General features: G+C 41.0%; 3 protein-coding genes and 1 non-coding gene across 5 annotated transcripts; 2 read left to right on the top strand and 2 right to left on the bottom strand.

Moving 5' to 3' along the window:
* Positions 1 to 1,717: 1,717 nt before the first annotated feature.
* On the bottom strand, positions 1,718 to 2,966 carry LOC4341950 (cleavage stimulating factor 64). The gene has a single exon (XM_015788203.3). The coding sequence runs from the start codon at positions 2,890 to 2,892 to the stop codon at positions 2,593 to 2,595; it is 300 nt and encodes a 99-aa protein (XP_015643689.1). The 5' UTR covers positions 2,893 to 2,966; the 3' UTR covers positions 1,718 to 2,592.
* A 679-nt stretch (positions 2,967 to 3,645) lies between these two features.
* LOC4341949 (probable protein phosphatase 2C 59) lies at positions 3,646 to 6,507 on the top strand. Of its 2 annotated transcripts, XM_026026191.2 has the most exons (9): positions 3,646 to 3,710; positions 3,783 to 3,874; positions 4,285 to 4,412; positions 4,528 to 4,626; positions 4,733 to 4,891; positions 5,113 to 5,199; positions 5,319 to 5,410; positions 5,569 to 5,643; positions 6,034 to 6,507. In XM_026026191.2, the coding sequence occupies exons 1-9, from the start codon at positions 3,702 to 3,704 to the stop codon at positions 6,202 to 6,204; spliced, it is 912 nt and encodes a 303-aa protein (XP_025881976.1). In that variant the 5' UTR covers positions 3,646 to 3,701; the 3' UTR covers positions 6,205 to 6,507. The 2 variants fall into 2 exon arrangements, with proteins under 2 accessions (XP_025881976.1, NP_001408755.1); NM_001421826.1 differs by having other exon boundaries at positions 3,646 to 3,874; positions 6,034 to 6,506.
* A 211-nt stretch (positions 6,508 to 6,718) lies between these two features.
* LOC112939458 (small nucleolar RNA snoR128) lies at positions 6,719 to 6,819 on the bottom strand. The gene has a single exon (XR_003243172.1). It is a non-coding gene; the product is annotated as a small nucleolar RNA snoR128 (small nucleolar RNA).
* Positions 6,820 to 15,048: 8,229 nt separating this feature from the next.
* LOC107276211 (homeobox-leucine zipper protein HOX18) lies at positions 15,049 to 16,719 on the top strand. Its single transcript, XM_015788201.3, has 3 exons — positions 15,049 to 15,654; positions 15,873 to 15,952; positions 16,051 to 16,719. Exons 1-3 carry the CDS (start codon positions 15,220 to 15,222, stop codon positions 16,322 to 16,324), a joined length of 789 nt encoding a protein of 262 aa, XP_015643687.1. The 5' UTR covers positions 15,049 to 15,219; the 3' UTR covers positions 16,325 to 16,719.
* The last annotated feature ends 3,120 nt before the right edge of the window (positions 16,720 to 19,839 follow it).

Raw genomic sequence — 19,839 nt, 5'->3', positions numbered from 1 at the left:
AAATCCAAACTTTGGATCCAACTAAACACAGCCTTAGTTTCGAAACAAAAAGTTTTTCACTCCGTCACGTTAAATATTTGGACATATATATAGGATATTAAATATAGATTAAAAAAAACCAATTACACAAATTGCGTGTAAATTGCGAGACGAATCTTTTAAGCCTAATTACGCCATGATTTGACAATGTGGTACTACAGTAAATATTTACTAATGACGGATTAATTAGGCTTAATAAATTCGTCTCGCAATTTTAAGACGGAATCTGCAATTTGTTTTGTTATTAATCCATGTTTAATACTTTAAATGTGTGTTCGTATATCCAATATGACACGCCAAAAGTTTTTGTTCGTAAACTAAATAGTCCCTTAATCTTTAGTTACACGATTTAAGGTGATGTTTGGGTGGGAGGGACTAAACTTTAGTCCTCTCAGAGACTAAAATTTTGGTGAGAGACCTAAATTTAATTGAAGATGAATATCGGAGTGTCAGAGAGAGGACACCAAGATCCAGACAATCAGGCCCCCCTTCCCTGTCACACCCGTGTCACTGGTCACTAGACATGCAATGTGTACACTGTACAGTACTGAAAAGATGACACACAAATGCACTTCTTTGCGAGTAGTGCATTTCGGTGTCAGTTCATATGCGATTCATAGACTTTTGAACTTTAGGGCCCCTTTGATTGGTAGGAAAGTGTAGGAAATTTGAAGGATTTTAATCCTATTAAAAAAATTCCTATGAAAGCCTTTGAAATAAAGGATTGGATCCAATACTATCCTTAAAAGTTCCTATAGAATGACTAATCCTATAGAGATTTTGGAGGAAAGTTAACAAGAGGTCCAACCTCTTGGAAAAATTCCTTTGAGTCTATCTCTCTCATCCGATTCCTGCGTTTTTCTTGTGGTCCAATCAAACGGTTATTTCTGTGTTTTTCCTGTATTTTTCAATCCTCTGTTTTACACTTGCATTCCTGTCAAAATCCTACGTTTTTTCTATTCCTCCGTTTTTCCATTCATGCGATTCAAAGGGACCCTTAGTCCCTCCATCCCATGTTAAAATAGAATGGGACATTTAGACCCCTTTGATTTAAAGGAAAATCATAGAAATTTTAGAGAATTTATTCCTATAAGACTTTTTTCTTATATAGCCCTCCGAATCAAAACATTAAATTCTAAGAAATTCTATAAAATGTCTCATTTCATGTAAGTTTTGGAGGAAATTTAAGAGGTAGAATCTTATGGGAAGTTTCCTTTAAGTCTTTATCTCTTCTCAAATTTATGTAATTTTAATAGTTATTCATATGTTTTTTTTTGTATTTTATAATTATAGTTTTACACTTGCATTTCTGTCAGAACCATATGTTTTTTCTATTGCTTTATTTTTTTTCGTTCCTGCAATTCAAATGAGCCCAAAACTTTTTTTTTCCAAAATAAAGAAACCTAAAATATGATAAGATATAGCCATATCCAGATTCTTTATACTAGGTTATTTTCCATCTTATTTTACGTTTGCTTATTTTGGGAGTAGGTTTGAAGTCTTGAGCAATTTTACCTTTGTCTATTCCTATCACAATGTTATGCGGACTCCTATACTACTTCCATTTCATATACTATAAGATATTTCAACTTTTTTAACTTAATACATGATTAAATAGCTCAAATTTCATCTACTACTTTTATCTGAAATTATCTTATCAGTCATGAATGTGGCTATATGCAGTTACAGTTGGTAGATAGAATCGTTAACATTCTGTGGCTTAAGGCCGAAATTAAACGCAGGTTGTACGTTTGTGAAGGCTGTATGTTGCAGTCTTGCAGAGGCGCGTGTTTCATAAAGACCTGACATTGTTGTGACCATATGCAAATGCATTATACCTGTGGATCTAGATCTGCTACCGTGGAAAGCACTGATCTTGTCCAAGGAAAATAAACGCCCACATGTCGGCAAAATCCACCCATTGCCTCCAGTTGATCTTTTTGCTGTGCACATATGGTTTTGTGTGCAGTGGCTAATGCAAATGTGTGTCGTGGAGAGACCTCGTACGATCTGCGGGCCGACGTGGGGGCGAAATGGCGAATCGTGTTTAACCGAGCACGTTTTACTCTATCGGTAGTCATCTCGGCCGTGCCATCTCGTTGTGCAGGATGCCGGTGAAATTCTCTGTGCTTGGGCCGGCCCAGCTGAAACCGGCCCATGGGCTGCGATTGGGTTGTGAACGACTAGCTACAGTACAAACGCCATGGATGTGCTGGGCTTGCCATCGTTCAGCTTCCTCAGCTTTGACGCAAGCTGGGCCTCACGGCCGTGGTGGTGATCCCTCGCGCCGCGCTTCTTGCGCTTCGCCGCCGCGGCGGCGGCGTCGGCGTCGGCCATGTCGAGCAGTATCCTTGCCTGCTCGAGCAGCGTGGCGAGCCCCGCGTACGCCCGCTTCATCTCCTCCACGGCGGCGTCCCCCTGCGCCTCCACCGCGTCCACCGTCTCGCGCAGCTGCCGCCGGTTCAGCCCGGCGAGGTACGCCGTGACGGCGGCGCTGGGTGGCGCGCCGTTGACGAGCGACGCCGCGTGCGTGGCGTCCTCGACGCCCACTGGCTAGTCCGTCTCGCCCCCGCCGCCGCCGCAGCCCAGGTCGGCGAGGTCGACGCGGAGCGCGCGGCCGCGGAGGGCGCGGCGGTCGAGGTTGCGGCACGCGCTGCGGGCGGTCTCGTCGTCGAGGTACTCGACGAACGCGAAGCCCCTCCGCCGGTTGCCGGCGTCCTCGTCGACGGCGAGGCGGAGCGACTCGACGGGGCCGATCTCCTCGCACGCGTCGCGGAGCTCCGCCTCGGTGGCCCGGTACGAGACGTTGCCGACGAACACCACGCTGCTGCACCGGCACGACACGGCGGCCATGGCGGGCGAACTTCGAACCGGGGCGAAGTCGATCGAACAGGTTTGGTTTGATGATTGAATCTGAAAAGCCTTTCGATTTTTCTATACAAGGAGTAGTTTAATTTCCGACTTCTGAGTCGGTGGCGAGTACGAACGCGTTGGGTTCGATTCGTGAACTTTCAACACGTTTCCAGATGTTTCAACACGTTGGAAGTATTTGATCCGACCCTATTTTGTACTTTTAAATTAGGTCTCGATTATCTGATATCCTAATTCACTTTTATGCATTTAGATGATCTTACGTAGTATCATCTTCATTAGTATCCGTTCAAGTAAATTAACAAAAACAATTGCTAAATTATTAAATTTCTAAAAAATAAAGAGCATATGAAGCACTTAATTTGCAACATCTGGACGGTGGAAAGCATCAAACAGTTGAATAGTACGGAGTTTGTTCGATGCATCTCGCCACCATGACGTGTACCGCGAAAGAAGGCGCCAAACCGTCGTCCACGGCGACGACGTGTCGCCCCGCGCGAGCTCCGGTCGGGTCGCCCTCGCGCCACGTGGAGGTCACCTCCCATTTCCTCGTCTCCCACGACGAGGTGTTCGTCCGTGCTCAGCAGCAGCAGGAGGAGGAGGAGGAGAACCACAAGACCAAAACCAACCATGGGCGCGGGCGTGGCGCGCACGGCGTGGCGCCACGTGACGCCCGGCGCGCGCGCGCGTCCGGTCCTCCATTATAGGGGGGGAGGGGGGACACGAGCGAGCTCCGCGTTCCCCGGATCGATCGCCATCCTCTTCTTCTTCCTCCTCCGTCGTTCGCGTGCATGCGTGAGGTGCTCCTCCTCGGCTCGTTGGTGGTTCTCGCCTTGTTGTCGCTGTTCCCGTGCTGCTCCTGTCTCTCGCAGGGAGCGGAGGAGGAGGAGGACGACGGCGAGGTGCGCTTGATGGGGCTCGCCGGAGAGGCCGCTGGCTCGCCTGGCAGTGGCGGCGGGTTCAGGTATTCCGTTTCGCTTCATCTCTCTTTCTGATTTCGTTTTCGTTTGATCCGTTTTAAGCAAGTTGGGGGCCGAACAGCCAACGAATAAGCCAAATTTAAAATTTTTAAACTTAATTTTAAGATTGATTTTGAGATATTTTCAACGTAGTTTCTTTAACAACATTGGTTTTTAAATCACCCAGAACGCATATATAAAAGTTTTACCTACAAATTTATTTTTATTTCCTAATAAGCCGTTTTGGCTTATTATGAAAAAAGCCAAACGATGGGGGTTTTTATTTATTAGATGGGTGATTTTTCATTTTGGATTGGGAGTGTTAGTTTCGAATATCTGTATATAGCCATTGACAGAGAATTCGTTTCTGTTATTATTACCTGATATTGTTGTTCTTCTTGTGTTATCATGACAGTGCAAATGGTAAATTTAGCTATGGTTATGCGAGCTCTCCTGGAAAAAGATCCTCCATGGAGGACTTCTATGACACCAGAATTGATGGTGTCGATGGAGAGACCGTTGGACTGTTTGGTGTCTTTGATGGTAATCTGATGCTTTTTCATGATGCAATTAGTGTTTTGTGTTGACTTAAATAAATATCGTCACCTGCTTATTCAGTGATTACTGATCGTAATACTACGTGGTTTGTTTTCTGCAGGTCATGGTGGAGCTCGAGCAGCAGAATTCGTCAAGCAGAACCTCTTCACCAATTTAATCAAGCACCCAAAGTTATTCAGTGATACCAAGTCTGCAATTGGTATTGTGCTATTTATCTGTGTCTATTTTCTCTAAAGCAAACTACTTCACCCAAAAATTTTGTTTGCACTTTGGATGTTTAATTCCCTGAACATTCTGTCCTGCAGCTGAAACTTACACTAGCACGGACTCTGAACTTCTGAAAGCTGAAACCAGCCACAATCGAGATGCAGGGTCGACTGCCTCCACTGCAATTCTCGTAGGCGACCGTCTGCTCGTTGCAAATGTTGGAGATTCTAGGGCTGTCATTTGTAGAGGAGGAGATGGTAAGATTAAGAACATTTCAATTCATGTTTACTTTACTGATTGTTGGGCAGATAGCGTAAGTGCTTCACCTGTACATGTTTTTCAACCAATGTCCTGTCCTGGTCTGTATCATGAATGTTCGTTGTGTCAACCGAGCAACTCTATATTACCTATTACAATTTGCTTCTAAAATGATTGAAACCTCAGTTTTGTGATGCATTATTTCATCTTGATGATGCAGCTATAGCTGTGTCAAGAGACCACAAGCCTGATCAGTCAGACGAGAGGCAGAGGATAGAGGATGCTGGTGGTTTTGTGATGTGGGCTGGTATTTCAACTCTTGATCTATTCATTGTGCTGATGCTACATTTACCCTTTTTTTCGACATTGAACACCAAGTCCTTAATCTATAAAAATGCTAAAATTCTGTTGGCGGAAATTTTGTAGGAACATGGCGCGTGGGTGGTGTTCTTGCTGTCTCTCGAGCATTTGGTGACAAACTCCTGAAGCAATATGTGGTTGCTGATCCAGAGATCAAGGTCCTCAAGTTTCTTCCAATCTCAAATTCATAATTCATGCAGCTCATAAAGAAAGTATATGCATAGAGGCCATGAACGATTTCAGGATACGACCATATTACGTTATGTACTGTTGCAAATCGAAATTCGACATTTATCTGCTTATTTGATCTGTACAGGAGGAGGTGGTCGACAGCTCTCTCGAGTTCCTCATCCTTGCTAGTGATGGCCTCTGGGACGTGGTGACCAACGAGGTACACACTAATTTTAATTTCTCCAAATCTCCTCTCTGAAATGCATGTTTCTGAACTCTGAATCATTTTAATTTCTCCAAATCTCTTTCTGAAATGCATGTTTCTGAACTCTGAATCATTTTAATTTCTCCAAATATCTTTCTGAAATGCATGTTTCTGATCTCTGAATCATTTTAATTTATCCAAATCTCCTCTCTGAAATGCATGTTTCTGAACTCTGAAGTCTGAAGCCAGTAATAAAGTACTAATGACATGTTTTTTCAATCTCCAAATCTCCTATCTGAAATGTATTTTTAATTTCTCAAAATCTCCTATATGAAATGCAAGTAATAACATGTGTTCTCTTGTGAAAAAAATGAAGCAATAACATGTATTCTCGTGTGATCCCAGGAAGCTGTGGCCATGGTGAAGCCAATTCTGGATTCAGAGCAGGCTGCAAAGAAGCTCCTCCAGGAGGCCTCACAGAGGGGAAGCGCAGACAACATCACCTGCCTCGTCGTCCGTTTCTTGGAGCAGGAGAATCACCTGCCAGAGAGACCGACGAATGATCAAGCCTCCTAACATATCAATCATAGCTCTCTTCCATACACACCGTTCTTCATTGCTCTTGCAAGTTTCTTCGACCTTATGGTTGTCTTGTGCCAAGCAGATGATGCATCTGTCATAAGTGTCATCTGTGGATGCTGCTGTAGCTGAACATTGTAACTTGTCGGGGGATGTGTTTTTTGCCATCTCCTTCGTTGCTTGCGTTGCCCTGATCTTGTTTGAGGGCAACTTGCAATCGCAGGTTAAGTGTTGGTCCTCAATCATATGATGTAGCTTTCTACTAAACTTGATGTAATGATATGTGTGCCATTCTAGAGAGTTTGTGTCTCTTGCGTAATGATGTTTTTAAGTACATTCTGAATTTGCAGTTGAAAATGAACCTGAAAATTGAGATTATATGCAAACGTTAATCTATTAAATCAGCAAAGTGAGACAAACAAGAAGCTAAGAAAGCAAAAAAAAAAAATTGTATTCCAAGAAAAGTCAGATGTGTTGGGGAAACTCCAAAGAGTTTGGATGGTGCTAAGAGTTGCTCAGGTAACCGCTCAGGAGGAAATAAGGTGATTATTTCCCAGACTCATCAAGCAGATCGAGACCTGCTCTCGAAAAAAGAGATACTCATCACTGCAACTGAATATCCCAACGGAGAGATTTCACTGGACAGAAACATAAGTGAAAACAAAGGATTTTTAAGGTCTAAAACTGTAAAGCCAGTAACTCATCAAGGAAAACGATGAATCCAGAGGAAATTTGCATCGGCTCAGACTACTTTTAAAATCTGCAAGGTGGGTAAATAACCCACCGTTCAGACGAGCGAACCATGTTCTTCCTCATCGCCGGCGTCCATCCTCAGATCACCAAACCAAACCAAACCAAACAGCTAAAAAAACGAAAGAGAACAGCAAAACAAACACGAAGAAGCACATCGCAGACCAAACCAAACGAACGCCGCAGATCGATCTGTGGTGTTCGTGAAGGCTGACGAGAGTCGAGAATGTGGATGATAGCGGCGGCCGCAGGTGGAATGTGGATGGAAACCCTAGCTGGGGTGTTGCAAACTTATAGAGCGACCCTTCCGGAAAAGCCCCTAGATGTAGGGTTTATTACTGTACATGCCATCCTACATAGGCCTCCGGCCCAGCCCAACCTCGCCACTCTCGGCCCAGTTCGCTTGCATTTTGCAGTGGAAAAGTTCAGTTTAGGTCCTTAAGTATCGAGTTTCAGTCACATCCCTCAACTATGAAGCACATTCAACCTCTAGAACCTACGTTCCTCGGTAGTTTTTGATGACGGCTGATGTGGCGTGTTGATCCAGTTGTGTCCTACGTGGCGCCTATCTTGTACTTACAATTAGGGGAAAAAAATGAAACCCCATGTCACTGACATTCCCTTCTTCCCGCGTTGTGTTCGCTCCTTGAAACAACGAGTCACATCCTCATCGACTGTGTGTTCGTTCGACAGGTTTGGCACCATGTGCTGTCTTCACTTGGCTGGCCTGACCTCGCTCCTTCCCGCGGTTGCACGCTTTAGGTTTGGTGGCCGACTTCTAGGAATTGCCTGCTGAAGCATCTTCGTAAGGGCTTCGACTTCCTAGTCCTCTTGGTTTCTTGGCAACTATGGAAGGAGCAGAACTCATTTATTGGCAGCTGTGAAAGGAGAGGAGCTCCAGAGTATTCAATTCCTCTATCTCGTCGGTTAACATTTTAGCGGTTCTGGAGTACGCCTTACAGGAAGACCGTCTGTGGTCAACTACTAGACCACAGCAACTTTTTGTAGTTCCACTTAAACGTTAACCGAACTACAGGATCTTCATCCCATGTAATATCTTGTTCATCGGTGTTTATTTATTTTTATTTTTTAGTGCCATGTTAATATCATCACGATATTATATGGGATGAAGACTAGGTCAATAAGATGTTATATGAATCGAAACCGCTCATAGTACTATTTGGGGACTTGATTTGGATTGGTTTGGTAGTTGAGGGATACACTATATTCGGCTTTACGGTTGAGGGATATGTAATTGAAACTGGACCCCCATTTAAACGACGTAAAGTAGATATTTTTTCCCGCTCAAAAAGAAAAATAAAGTGGACTTTTCTCTTTTGCAGTGCAGAAAGCAGAATTGGCTACTGACATCACTGAAACTGAACCGGATGCTGTACTTACTTTGGCGATACCTGAACGGCTGATGTCAAGTTTGATCGATTCTGCTCCAGATTTCTCAGATGATGAGGAGCATATATATCTCCACTCCACAAATTGTACTTGCAACGTTTACAATTGTTCCAGTTGAATTGTTCGTCACATCAGGCAACTAAGATGACCGGCAAGACGATAAAAAGTACTGTAACCTTTGAAACTGTGTGCTTCTTCAGCTTCCTACGAGCTTTAGACAGTCAAACCAAGAATCTCAGAGACGCTCGTGTGTGTGGGTTCTCCTACCGATTTTCCTCATCTTTCTGCGAAATCTTTCATGGCAGTCCAAGATCATTGCCACCGAGACAAGGACGGGGCACCAACCATTCGGAAGCACTCACGTAAGCATCGATCCCCTCGCGCAAGAAACTGTCCATTCCCAGCGATCAAGCGACCTGTTCGTCGATACACTGTTTGTTCATCGATCTTTTCAGTTTTTTTCGATTCATTCTCCACTGGTGTCATTGTCAGATTGTCAAATTGTCAAATCGATCGATCAGCACTCTCATTCTCTGAACTGTCCCTAGAAAAAGAAACGACTCCGGCAGCGTTCATAATTACGGCCTGATCGAATCACTGATTAGTTCATCATGTTCTTCTTTTCCTCTCTCGCGGCAGCAGCCGGACTAACACTGATCCTATCTGTTCTCTTAGTGTACTGATGACATTGTCATGCAAAGCTATGATTGTTGAGATTTTAGTGGCACGTGGAGATTTATTAATTATTATCAGTCTTCATCTCCAGCGATACGTCTCGATCATCGAATGAAACAAATTCAAATTCACCATGCATCGACATTTGATGCGAAATCTGAAACTTCCGGGAAGCACTAGACACGTCCTGTTAATTTTAATCTGTGGAAGAAATGCATGTCAGGTTCAGACAGAGAATTGCAACTAACTGTATGACTAAGGAAGCAGCTCAGGCGAATGTTGTTTCAGAAGAGAAGACCTGAAAACACCATAGCAGTTGAATTCAGAAGAGAAGACAAATGCAAAATTCAATGCATGGCAGCTGCATCAATTTGCACCACTAATTAATTAATTAACCCATCTTTTTATAGTGCCCTGTCATGGTGATCAGGACTAATGCTAGTTCAGTACATTGTTACTTCGATTCTCTTCCCTCCGATTCCTAAAATCTCCGAAGCATATCATTTACAACATGTGAACTTAACTTAGAAATGCCGACAAAAAAATTCAGAACTTTGAAAAACCTGAGCAAAAAGGAGAATATTTTGACAGAACCAGTTCACTACAGCAGAGACTACTTCCTCCTGTACAAAGATACTGTTCATGGTTCAACAGCCACAAAGCTAGCAAAAGATAGAAACGCAAGCATCATCAATTGGAGAACTGAATCAATGCTAGACCAATGTAATTGAACGGTTCAAGCTAATTACCAGCATTATTACGACAGGATGGGTGGATTGACTATTTTACTGAATTGAAGCTTGGCTATCAAGCGGCTTTAAATACGCAAAACCCGTCCTTTTGACTGCATAATCCCCTGACAAACGATGGGGAGATATCAGCCAAATTCTCCACCGTAAGAACGACGGCATCCAGATTAAAAGCTCAAAGCAAGTTTAAGTTATATACTGATTAGTCGTGTGCTGTGAAGCTAGATTGTGGTATACTGGTATTGAGAATATTATATTGTTTTCGCGTGCAAAGTTTTTACGCGTTCAAAATAAAGACTTTTTTTTTTCGGCGTAAGTGGTATTGAGAATTTGAGATCATCTCCTAGATTTTGTTCCGAGCTGGCCAGATTATCAGAGAATTTGCTGTCCATTTTAAGTTTTTCTTTTTGGTTAGCTTACACATTATTTGCACATGAGGCACACGTGTCCCCATCGCTGATTGCATTTTCTTCAGTAAATGCGGCATCTGCCGCCGGAGATAAAGATAAATTCGTTCTTCGTCAAGAGTTTTCTCGATGCACTGAACCTGCTGAAAATGCTGAAAACATGAGGCAATTTTTCAAGAACAGGAAACTGAAATATAATAATCCATGGAAAATAACTCTGCAGACCACCTTGCATGAGTTTTCTTGGTGATGCACTGAACCTGCTGAAAGCCTGAGATGGTTTTCAAGAACAAGATAGACTCAAATAAGATGAACCATGGCAAAATTCTGCAAACCACCTAGTGACTTATCTAGAATTTTAGGTATGGGTGATTGAACTTAATATTTTTCTAAAATACCACAAATATATGAAACAATATATATAATAGTACTATCTTCATTTTAGATTACAAGTCGTTTTGACTTGGGTCAAAATCAAACTGCTTTAAGTTTGACTAAGATTATAGATAAATATATCAATATCTATAACGCTAAATTAGTTTCATTAAATTTCTAATTGAATTTACTTTTATAGTATATTTGTCTTGTGTTGAATATGTTACTATTTTTCTATAAACTTGATCAAATTTTAATCAGTTTTATTTTGATCAAAGTCAAAACGACTTATAATCTGAAACGGAGGGAGTAGAAGTGTAGAATTGATCAAATATATATCATGATATATTAATAGGAGAGTTTTTCACTTTCTTATCTCTTACCAAGATTTTTTTCCTTTTCTTTATATACATGGGCCTTAGGCTTTTTTTTTTTTGGGGATAATCCCAGAAATCATCGGACACGGAACTGTCATGATGTGCCGCTTTCAGAAACTTATCATGCGTGTTACTTTGGACTGGATTTTTCACATTTTGGTCCAACTGGACGGCGCCAGCCTCTCTGGCGTCGACCCCCTACCGACGTGGCAGGGCGATGTTGAGGTGGCTAGGGGGAGCGCGCCAGAGTGGCTGGCGCCCCCCCCCCCCCCCCCGATTTTTTTCTTTTATTTGTTTGATTTTTTTTTCACGCTTAGGGACAAACAAGAACTAACCATAAAAAAAATTGAATTCAAATGGATGTAATATGTGACCTGTAGAATTTTTCCTCTCCTCTCCTCTCTCTCTCCAAACTAGTGCAGAGGAGAGAGATGTGCAACTTTTTTATTTTTATTTTATTTTTTTGATATTTTTTTCACACTTAGGAACTCACAAGAACCAATCATATAAAAAATAAACTCAAACGGACGAAATATGTGGCATGTGGAATTTTCCAAAGCTCTACCGAAAAACTTCTCTCCTCGAAAACACAATCTTGCAAGCAGAATTTGGAGGTTTTAGAATCGCCGTACCCGACAAAGCGGGGAGAATCGGATGTAACTTTTTCTGTAGATGTCTGTGGATATATTATTTGCCTGATTCTGAGTCCGTATGAGAAAGTTACGTCTATTTTAATAAATGATACCCGAATGACTTTTCAGTAGAGCTTTGGAAAATTCTACGAGTCACATATTTTGTCCATTTGAGTTTATTTTTTCTATGGTTGGTTCCTGTATTCTCCTAAGTGTGAAAAAAATATCAAAAAAATAAAATAAAAATAAAAAAAATACATCTCTCTGTACTATTTAACTTATGGCTATCATTTCATGTGGTTATATTTGAATTAGAGATTAAGTAATTTCATATAGTGGTAGAGTGCATTATGTTTAACATGCTGATCAAATGGTTTTATTAAAGGAGTTATGGTCTAATTTTGATGAAGGTGTAAAGTAGGCTAAGTGGTATGCTATTTTCGCATATCTAGCTAAGTGGTATATTCCGTTCGAGTTTTAAATTTTTTTTTTGTGGCTGGTTGTATCGTGATCCTAAGTGCGAAAAAACATCCGAAAAACTAAAATAAAAATAAAAAGGTTGCAACTCTATATAGAGAAACAGGAATAGAGGCGAGGGGTGGTGGGGGGGGAGAGGGGCGGCGCCAGCATGCCTCATCCCTAGGGCGGTGCCAGCCATTGTGGCGCCCTCCTCCTGCCACGTCGGTTCGCGTGTGCCACGGTGGCAGGAGGATGGCGCCAGAGAAGCTGGCGTCGTCCCGTTGGACGATGGCGCCAGCCACTCTGGCGCCAAAAAGGACCATTTCTGGGAAAAGTTTTTTTAGGGGTCTATTTGCGAAATAAGTTTTTTAAAAGAATCAAAATGTGAAAAATCCAGTTACTTTGGAGGTGTTATTTTTCCCTATGGACCGGCTGCTTGTGAGAGATCTAAGCATTAATAGGCAGTGGGCATTGCGAATTGTTCCGGTCTCTTGGGTGCATGAATATATAGCCAGGAATAAGCATGAGGATTGATTCAGATTCAACTGGAGTAGAGATTGGTGTCGATTGGTCCATGACAATATAAAATCTTGCAATGTCTCTTATATACAGGATTCGTTTTATATAATTAAAAAAAAACTCCATGACACCTTAAATAATGTAAAACTTAGTTCATTTAATTGAAGGAGTAGTTTGCGCTCACGTACCCCTAAATTGGTGTGTTACACGAGCTTCACTCGATTTATTTTTGTTATTGCAATTGTGCCAGATAGTGTTTAATCATGTGCAAACACTAATTAATTAGGCCTGATAAAGCTCATACTCCCATTGAACCATATTGGCACTTGCAAAAGTCCGCTAGTCCACTCTGCACATATTGCAGAACAAGTATTCTTGTGCGTCATAAAAAAATGGACAATATGTCCTTTTTAAATTCACACCTAGCTAAGTAAGTCTCACCCGGCCAATGCTAGCCTCATTTCTTTTACCCAGCGAGAATAAAATCACTGGATTATTTTACCATCATGTGCTATATTTAGAACACACGTTATTAAAATGTCATAATTAAGTTTCACAATTAGTAATATTATACTCCACTTTGTCCATAAATATAAGCATTTCAAACGTTTAAAATTTATTTACGAATATACGATTCTAAAGTACTACTTGTATCATTAATCATATCTCATTCATTTTTTTTACATAATGGATAATCGAGCCTTTTACTTCAAAAGAACCTACAACCATACATTTTTTTTCTTTCACTTTGCCCCCCTTCCAACAAAGTTTTCTGTGCTCAACCTTAATCTATAATAAACCTATAAATGGCTATATTTATGGATGGAGAGAGTAATAGATAATACTATACATTTATGCCAGTAGAAAGGAAAAAAATCCAAGTACAAAAAGAATATAACTATAGCACTTAAAGTTTGTAAAAGGATACGATTCTAAAGTAGTACTCCCATCGTTCCTAAAAGATTATATTTTTAGCTAGTTAAAGATAGATTAAATATATAGGAGGTTAAAATACTACTGTGACCTTCTTCATTAATGCAGGAAGAGCAAGGACGTGGGAATGCTTCTGGTTCTAATTAAAACTAAGAGAAAATGATCGATGAAATGATACTACTATTAAATAATTATAGTGGACCCACTCTAAAATTACAATCTTTACGGGACAACTTTTTACGCTTAAACTACATCAATTTAGACTTGGAGTAGTACTATTTTTCACTCCAATCACCACTCATTTAAATTCCTTCCAATCTTAGGGTGTGTTTAGTTCCACGCTAAAATTAGAAGTTTAATTGAAATTAAAACGATGTAACGGAAATGTTGGAAGTTTGTGTGTAGAAAAGTTCGATGTGACGTTTTTGGGTTCAAAATTTAGAACTAAACCGTGCCTTACCCCAACTATCTCCATTCTGAAGCACCCCCGTTTAATGAGAGTTATCTAGATTATTTTCATTTTATATTAACTTGTTTTTTAAACATTACAATTTTTTAGGACGAATAGAGTATATTTATATTTGAAGCCATCCTTCTCTGTCTTCTTTTTTAAAAAAGAAAACTCGCGAGAAGAGTTTGAGGACAACATAGATTTAATTTGTCTTTCATTCTCTCCTGCCTCGAGAAAAATAAAAGGAATTGGCTGTTGCGAATGGAGATTAAATAGGCTAAACTGTGACTGGAGGGAGACGATAATGGATATGCTTCTCTGTTTTGTAAAACGTGGACTGATCCTTCCTAGAAAAATTACAAATGTGTCGTTCTCCGTGCACTTGCTTCATATGAACAACACCAGTCAGCAGACCGTCAATGAAATGTTTTGTTACAACTTAGTACAAAATGTGTTCTTCGTGCAAAAAAACTCATGGTAGCAACTTAATTAGGCTTGTTAATATAAAGCTAAAGAAGAGTTCTCGGCACTTGCACAAATCCACTAGGCACCCACTTCACATTACATTGCAGCTAGAAATGAACAAAAATATTCTTGTGCCTCACTAAAGAAATGGAAATTGTCATTTTTAAATTAATTCATACCAATCTAAGTGCATTGTATCTGACCGCTCTAAAAAAAGCAGAGCAATTTACTATCATATAGTACTACATTTAGGCATTTAGCACGGGCGTTATTAACACAAATTGCCAATTAAAATGTCGTCGGTTTCACAACACACTCCTGATACTGTAACAGATAGCATCTGATGCTGGTGTCCAAGAAACCGCCCTACCATTAGCTAGTAGCTAGTCCTCTTAATTGGCTACCTTCCGATCCCTTTCATCGCCTTCCTCTTCAGTCAAATGACACATTAAATTATGTCGGTAATTCACCTCCGTACACAAGCAAACGCCTGCTAGCTTAATTGATCCCCATAATTAACCGCATGCGGTATAATTTTCTTCTTCAATTTACACAAGAAACCGACCTTGTTGATCGAGTTGTTGTTGTCACCTATAAAGCTAGCATAAACACACTACTCCTCTTCTTGACCCCTTCTTCTCTTCTCCATAGCTATCAAACACACCTTGTAAGCTTCTAGCTTCTTCTTCTTCTTCTACATACACTTCATCTTCTCCATAGCAAACACCTTAAACTTATAGCTGCTTCTTCTTCTTCTTCTTCTTCTTCTTCTTCTACATAGAATAGAAGCTTCTACATAAGATATAGTCCATGTATAGCTCTAGTAGCATGGAAGGAGAGGATCTAGGTTCATGGCTTGGTCTCGGGATCGGCGGCGGCGGTTACGCATACGGCGGCGACGATTGCCGGAGGTCACCGTCGTCTCCGTCGCCGGTGCAGATGTTGTTCTCCCAGCATGTCAAGGAAGAGATCACGAGGGGATATGATCATGGCCGTGATGAAGAACAAGCTTCAGGGAGCAAGATCATGAAGGGAGAGAGAGGTGCAAGGCTAAGGGTGATGAGGTCCATCAGGAACAGCGGCGGCGACGGTAGCCGCTCGCGTGTACTGAGCCTCGGCGACGACGGCGGCGATGGCGGCAGCGGCGGCGGCGGCGGTGGCGGCACGAGGAAGAAGCTCCAGCTCACCAAGGAGCAGTCGACCTTGCTCGAGGACAGCTTCCGCGTCCACAACATTCTTTCTCATGTACGTTTACGTGCACATCATATCGAGTAATCTGTTACTAATTCTTTGGGATTTTAACACAACTGTTCGATCGATTCATGCATATGATCCATGTAGTTAGTAAGAAATTAACTGATGATTTCTTGGTCAACTGAGATCAAGAGATCGAGCCGTATGAGTTTCTGCTTCTTCTAGGGCTACCTGATGAACGTATCTCATGGTTGTTTCATATATGACAGGCTCAGAAGCACGAGCTCGCTCGTCAGCTGAAACTGAAGCCGAGACAGGTCGAAGTGTGGTTCCAAAATAGAAGAGCCAGGTTCGTAGAATTAAATTAATTACATTCAGTTTGGAGATTACAAAATTCTGCAATTAGTGTTATGATTAACATCTGTGAAAAATTAAATCAAAACGCAGGACGAAGCTGAAGCAGACTGAGGTGGACTGCGAGTTCTTGAAGCGATGCTGCGAGAGCCTGACCGAGGAGAACAAGCAGCTCAAGCATGAGCTCATGGAGCTGCGTCGGCTGGCTTCGCCGGCGGCGGCGGCGGCCGGCTCGCAGCTCTACGTCCAGTTCCCGAGGGCGGCGGCGGCGGCGATGGTGAACGTCTGCCCGTCCTGCGAGAAGGTCACCGTGATGGGCGGCGGCGGCGGCGAGACGGGAAAGAGCTCCTCCAGCTATAGCTCTTAATAATATAAATTAATTTAACTATTAGTTTGTACTCGGAGTTTGAACAAACACCTGATGAATATGGAGGTGTGATGATCGATCGACTTCGTGTAGATGATCAACTAGCTAGGTGTGCCAATATATATATAACTCTTAGTAATTGATTTGACGCCCTTATGTAAGGTTTTGCATGCGGTGTTGCAGCATGCAACCTAGCTAGGCTTTTTTATGGACTTGTTGCTGTGAAACTCAACAAGAAAGCCTCTTGAGAACAAACTGCCTGATCACCAGCACCCTCTTGTGGGCCGGACTGGACATGCAACTGCCTACTGGTACTGATTGGGCTGCACACATTAACCATGCACACTTATTATTTTCATATTCCTGAATCCTGAGCTGATTTAAGCTTTTACTCATACTCATCAGTGATTGACGTGTGACGATTTTTTTTTGAACAAATCTGGTTTTCTTCATACCAATCAATATATGTTATAGTACGGAATATATATGATCTCAGATATTGAGAGAGAGTATAAGGCCATGCAAGTTATCTTGGAGAGAAGAGAGAGGGGGGGGGGGGGGTTGTTGAAATTATCATGCAGTATATGTTTGATCCTGTGTCATTTGTAAGGTTGATGTTTGAAATGTTACCATTTTTTTTTTGGCAAGATTGACTAGTTTTAACATCGGTGCCGTTTTTTGGTTCCAACCAAATAGGTGACAAAATTTTGGCATTGCCAGATCTTACCATTGCCAAAAAAAATTGGATATAACCAAACAAGCCCTTACATCCTATTAATTGGGAAAATAATCCTATGAGAACTACTTGGTGCAGAGGTCAGATGTTTTCATTGTTTAGTGAACCTTCTATTATCGTAAACAATAGCAGAGAACTGGTCTCATGCTCATGAGTGATCAAAAGTTCAAAACACAGAGCAAAGTTTAAGTGTTAACCAACTTTGTTATGATTGAAACAGAGTAAAATGCTAGGATCTCATTTATCTTCATTTCTCTTCAATATATATGAACAAACAAATAGTGCTCCTTGCCGCTGCCGAGGAAACTATGAAACAAAAGACAAAATACAAGTATCTTCCCAGATTTTTAGTATATCTGTAACTATAACTATAACAAAAGACAAAATACAAGTATCTTCCCACAACATTTCCTATCATCAATTCTTTTCAGAGTTTTTTTTTACAACTGTCATAAGCATTTCAGAAGGGAGGACACGTAGCAAGACTATCCGAGCAGTGATTGGATCCATATAGAAGTGCATGGGTTAGCTGACCCAGTGGCGGAGCCAGAAAATTTCCACGTCTAAGGCTGAGCTAACGAGATCTCAAATATTTTCATAAGTTACATAACATTTTTCATGATTATAATGGGAATTATGGAGCTAGGCATGGGGCTCAAGCCCTAACTGCCCCATGCCTGATTCCGCCCCTGAGCTGACCCCATAGCTTTTTCAAACCATTTATATCAACTTTAATTTATATGGGTTTAAAGTTATCATCACTCAAGTATCAAATGAAACTGATCGGTAAAATTCTTGCCTCCGCCACAATAGGTGGAATACAAATCCGTGCACCAATTGTACCCGGGAGTAATAATGAACTACCCTCCTATATTTTTATATGAAATTTTCTTTTGAAGATAACTAAAGTTATAGGAAAAATAAAAACTTAGACTCCTTATCAAGCCTATTGTACAAGACAGCCAGTGTAAACAAGATATCAGCAGGAGAGAATCTTCAACCCGATCAACTAGTAATACGACAATATGTATGACAACATCACGTACGTGCAAAGCAGCAAAGGGGAGAGCGACAGATGGTGCTTTTCACCACAGCCAAATTAGCTACAGGACTTAGCTTTTCTCGTCGACCGTTCGTTTTCCTACTCACATTTCAGCCACAGTGATGTAGACTCGCTTGTTCCTTTCGAAATCACTTTTATCCCTACTAATTTAGTATTAAGGGTGTGTTTAGTTCACGCTAAAATTAGAAACTTGTTTGAAATTGTAGCAATGTGATAAAAAAAGTTAAAAGTTTAAAGAAAAATTTTGCAACTAAACACGGCCTAAAACAATAAACTAAATGTATTGTTGCTGTAAATTTTGGTAATTCTATATAAATTACCACTCTTAAAAACTTAATTTAGCGAATTTGGTAACACCGTCAACAAACACACATCCTACGCTATCTAGTAATGCCGAAATAGCAATATTAATGAAAACAATAAAAATGTGAATCTGACATATTTTGTTATTGAGTACTCCCCTTAAAAAAAATAAATTTAAAATTGGACATGACACATCCCGAGGGAGTAGGTAAAGAACAAATTGAGCACGCGTGCAGCTCGTACATCGGTACATGTTGATTAGAGCTTGAAAAGGCACGCCGTGATGAACATCTGAGCAGATACTAAATTGTGTGGTAGAATCATGACTTGGGATGCAAAGTCCAGTTGCTACAGGACAAGCCTAACTTAACAACAGGATAATCACCGAGCTGATCAACATGAGGGACCAGCCTAATTAATAGTACAATCCGGTCTAGTCTTCTTGTCCTAAGCATGGGTCAAATAAAAATTAGTTTTCCTAATGACCAATAGGAAATATTACGTAGGAAATTGGCGAGAAACTTTCGGCTGATTATTGGCAGGATGAGAAGTAGACATGGCGGAAGCAAATCCAGAATTTTGGACGGCTCTTGACTCTTTGTCAACACGAGATTTCCGGGAACTTTCACACAAAAGCCTGTAAACGCTTCAGAGAGTCGCACTCTCACCATCTGTTTATTGGCTTATCAGTTTTATCTTCAAATTAAATTTTAGAGTTTTTTATTATCGTTTTTGCTTTTAACATTGTATTTGAAACCACAAATTATACAGATATACTTTCGCCGTGTTTAGTTTCAAAATATTTCTTCAAACTTCCAACTTTTTCATTACATCAAAACTTTTCTACACACATAAACTTCCAACTTTTCTGTCACATCGTTCCAATTTCAACCAAACTTTCAATTTTAGCGTGAACTAAACATAGCCTTTGTATTTTAACATTGTAAAAGTTTTACTATGTAGAATTCTTTTATTCGTCCATGTGGATAAGCCGAAGCCAAACGATCAGAGCCTGCCTATGCCTATCCACTCGAAAAAGCCTTTTTCTGTTGAGCAATTCTACGGTACCTGGGAAAGTACCTTGAGTACCAAAAATTTAGTGTAAAATTTGGTATCTCATAATACCTATCTAGGTTATTATGTACAGTAGAAAAAATGGTATATCATGGTACCTCCTTAAGGACAGTAAAATTACTATAATCTATTGTTGGTACCACCAACTCCAAAAATTCCTGCAGGATAATACCAAATCACACTGTACTACTACGGCTGAAACAAGCCGATCGACTGCAAACAAAAAAGCTGGAGAAAGGAAGCAGCTGCGAAACAGAATGCAACGCGTGTGTCTGTTGTGTCCTTGAGTTTCTGCGCAAATGTGCTTGTCGTTTGCACGTAGCAGTACGAAGGAAAAAG

The sequence above is a fragment of the Oryza sativa genome, chromosome 6 (assembly GCF_034140825.1).
Source record: "Oryza sativa Japonica Group chromosome 6, ASM3414082v1".
Lineage (NCBI taxonomy): Eukaryota > Viridiplantae > Streptophyta > Magnoliopsida > Poales > Poaceae > Oryza > Oryza sativa.
Note: the sequence above shows the minus strand (reverse complement) of the source record. Positions and strands in the feature narration are given on the sequence as shown.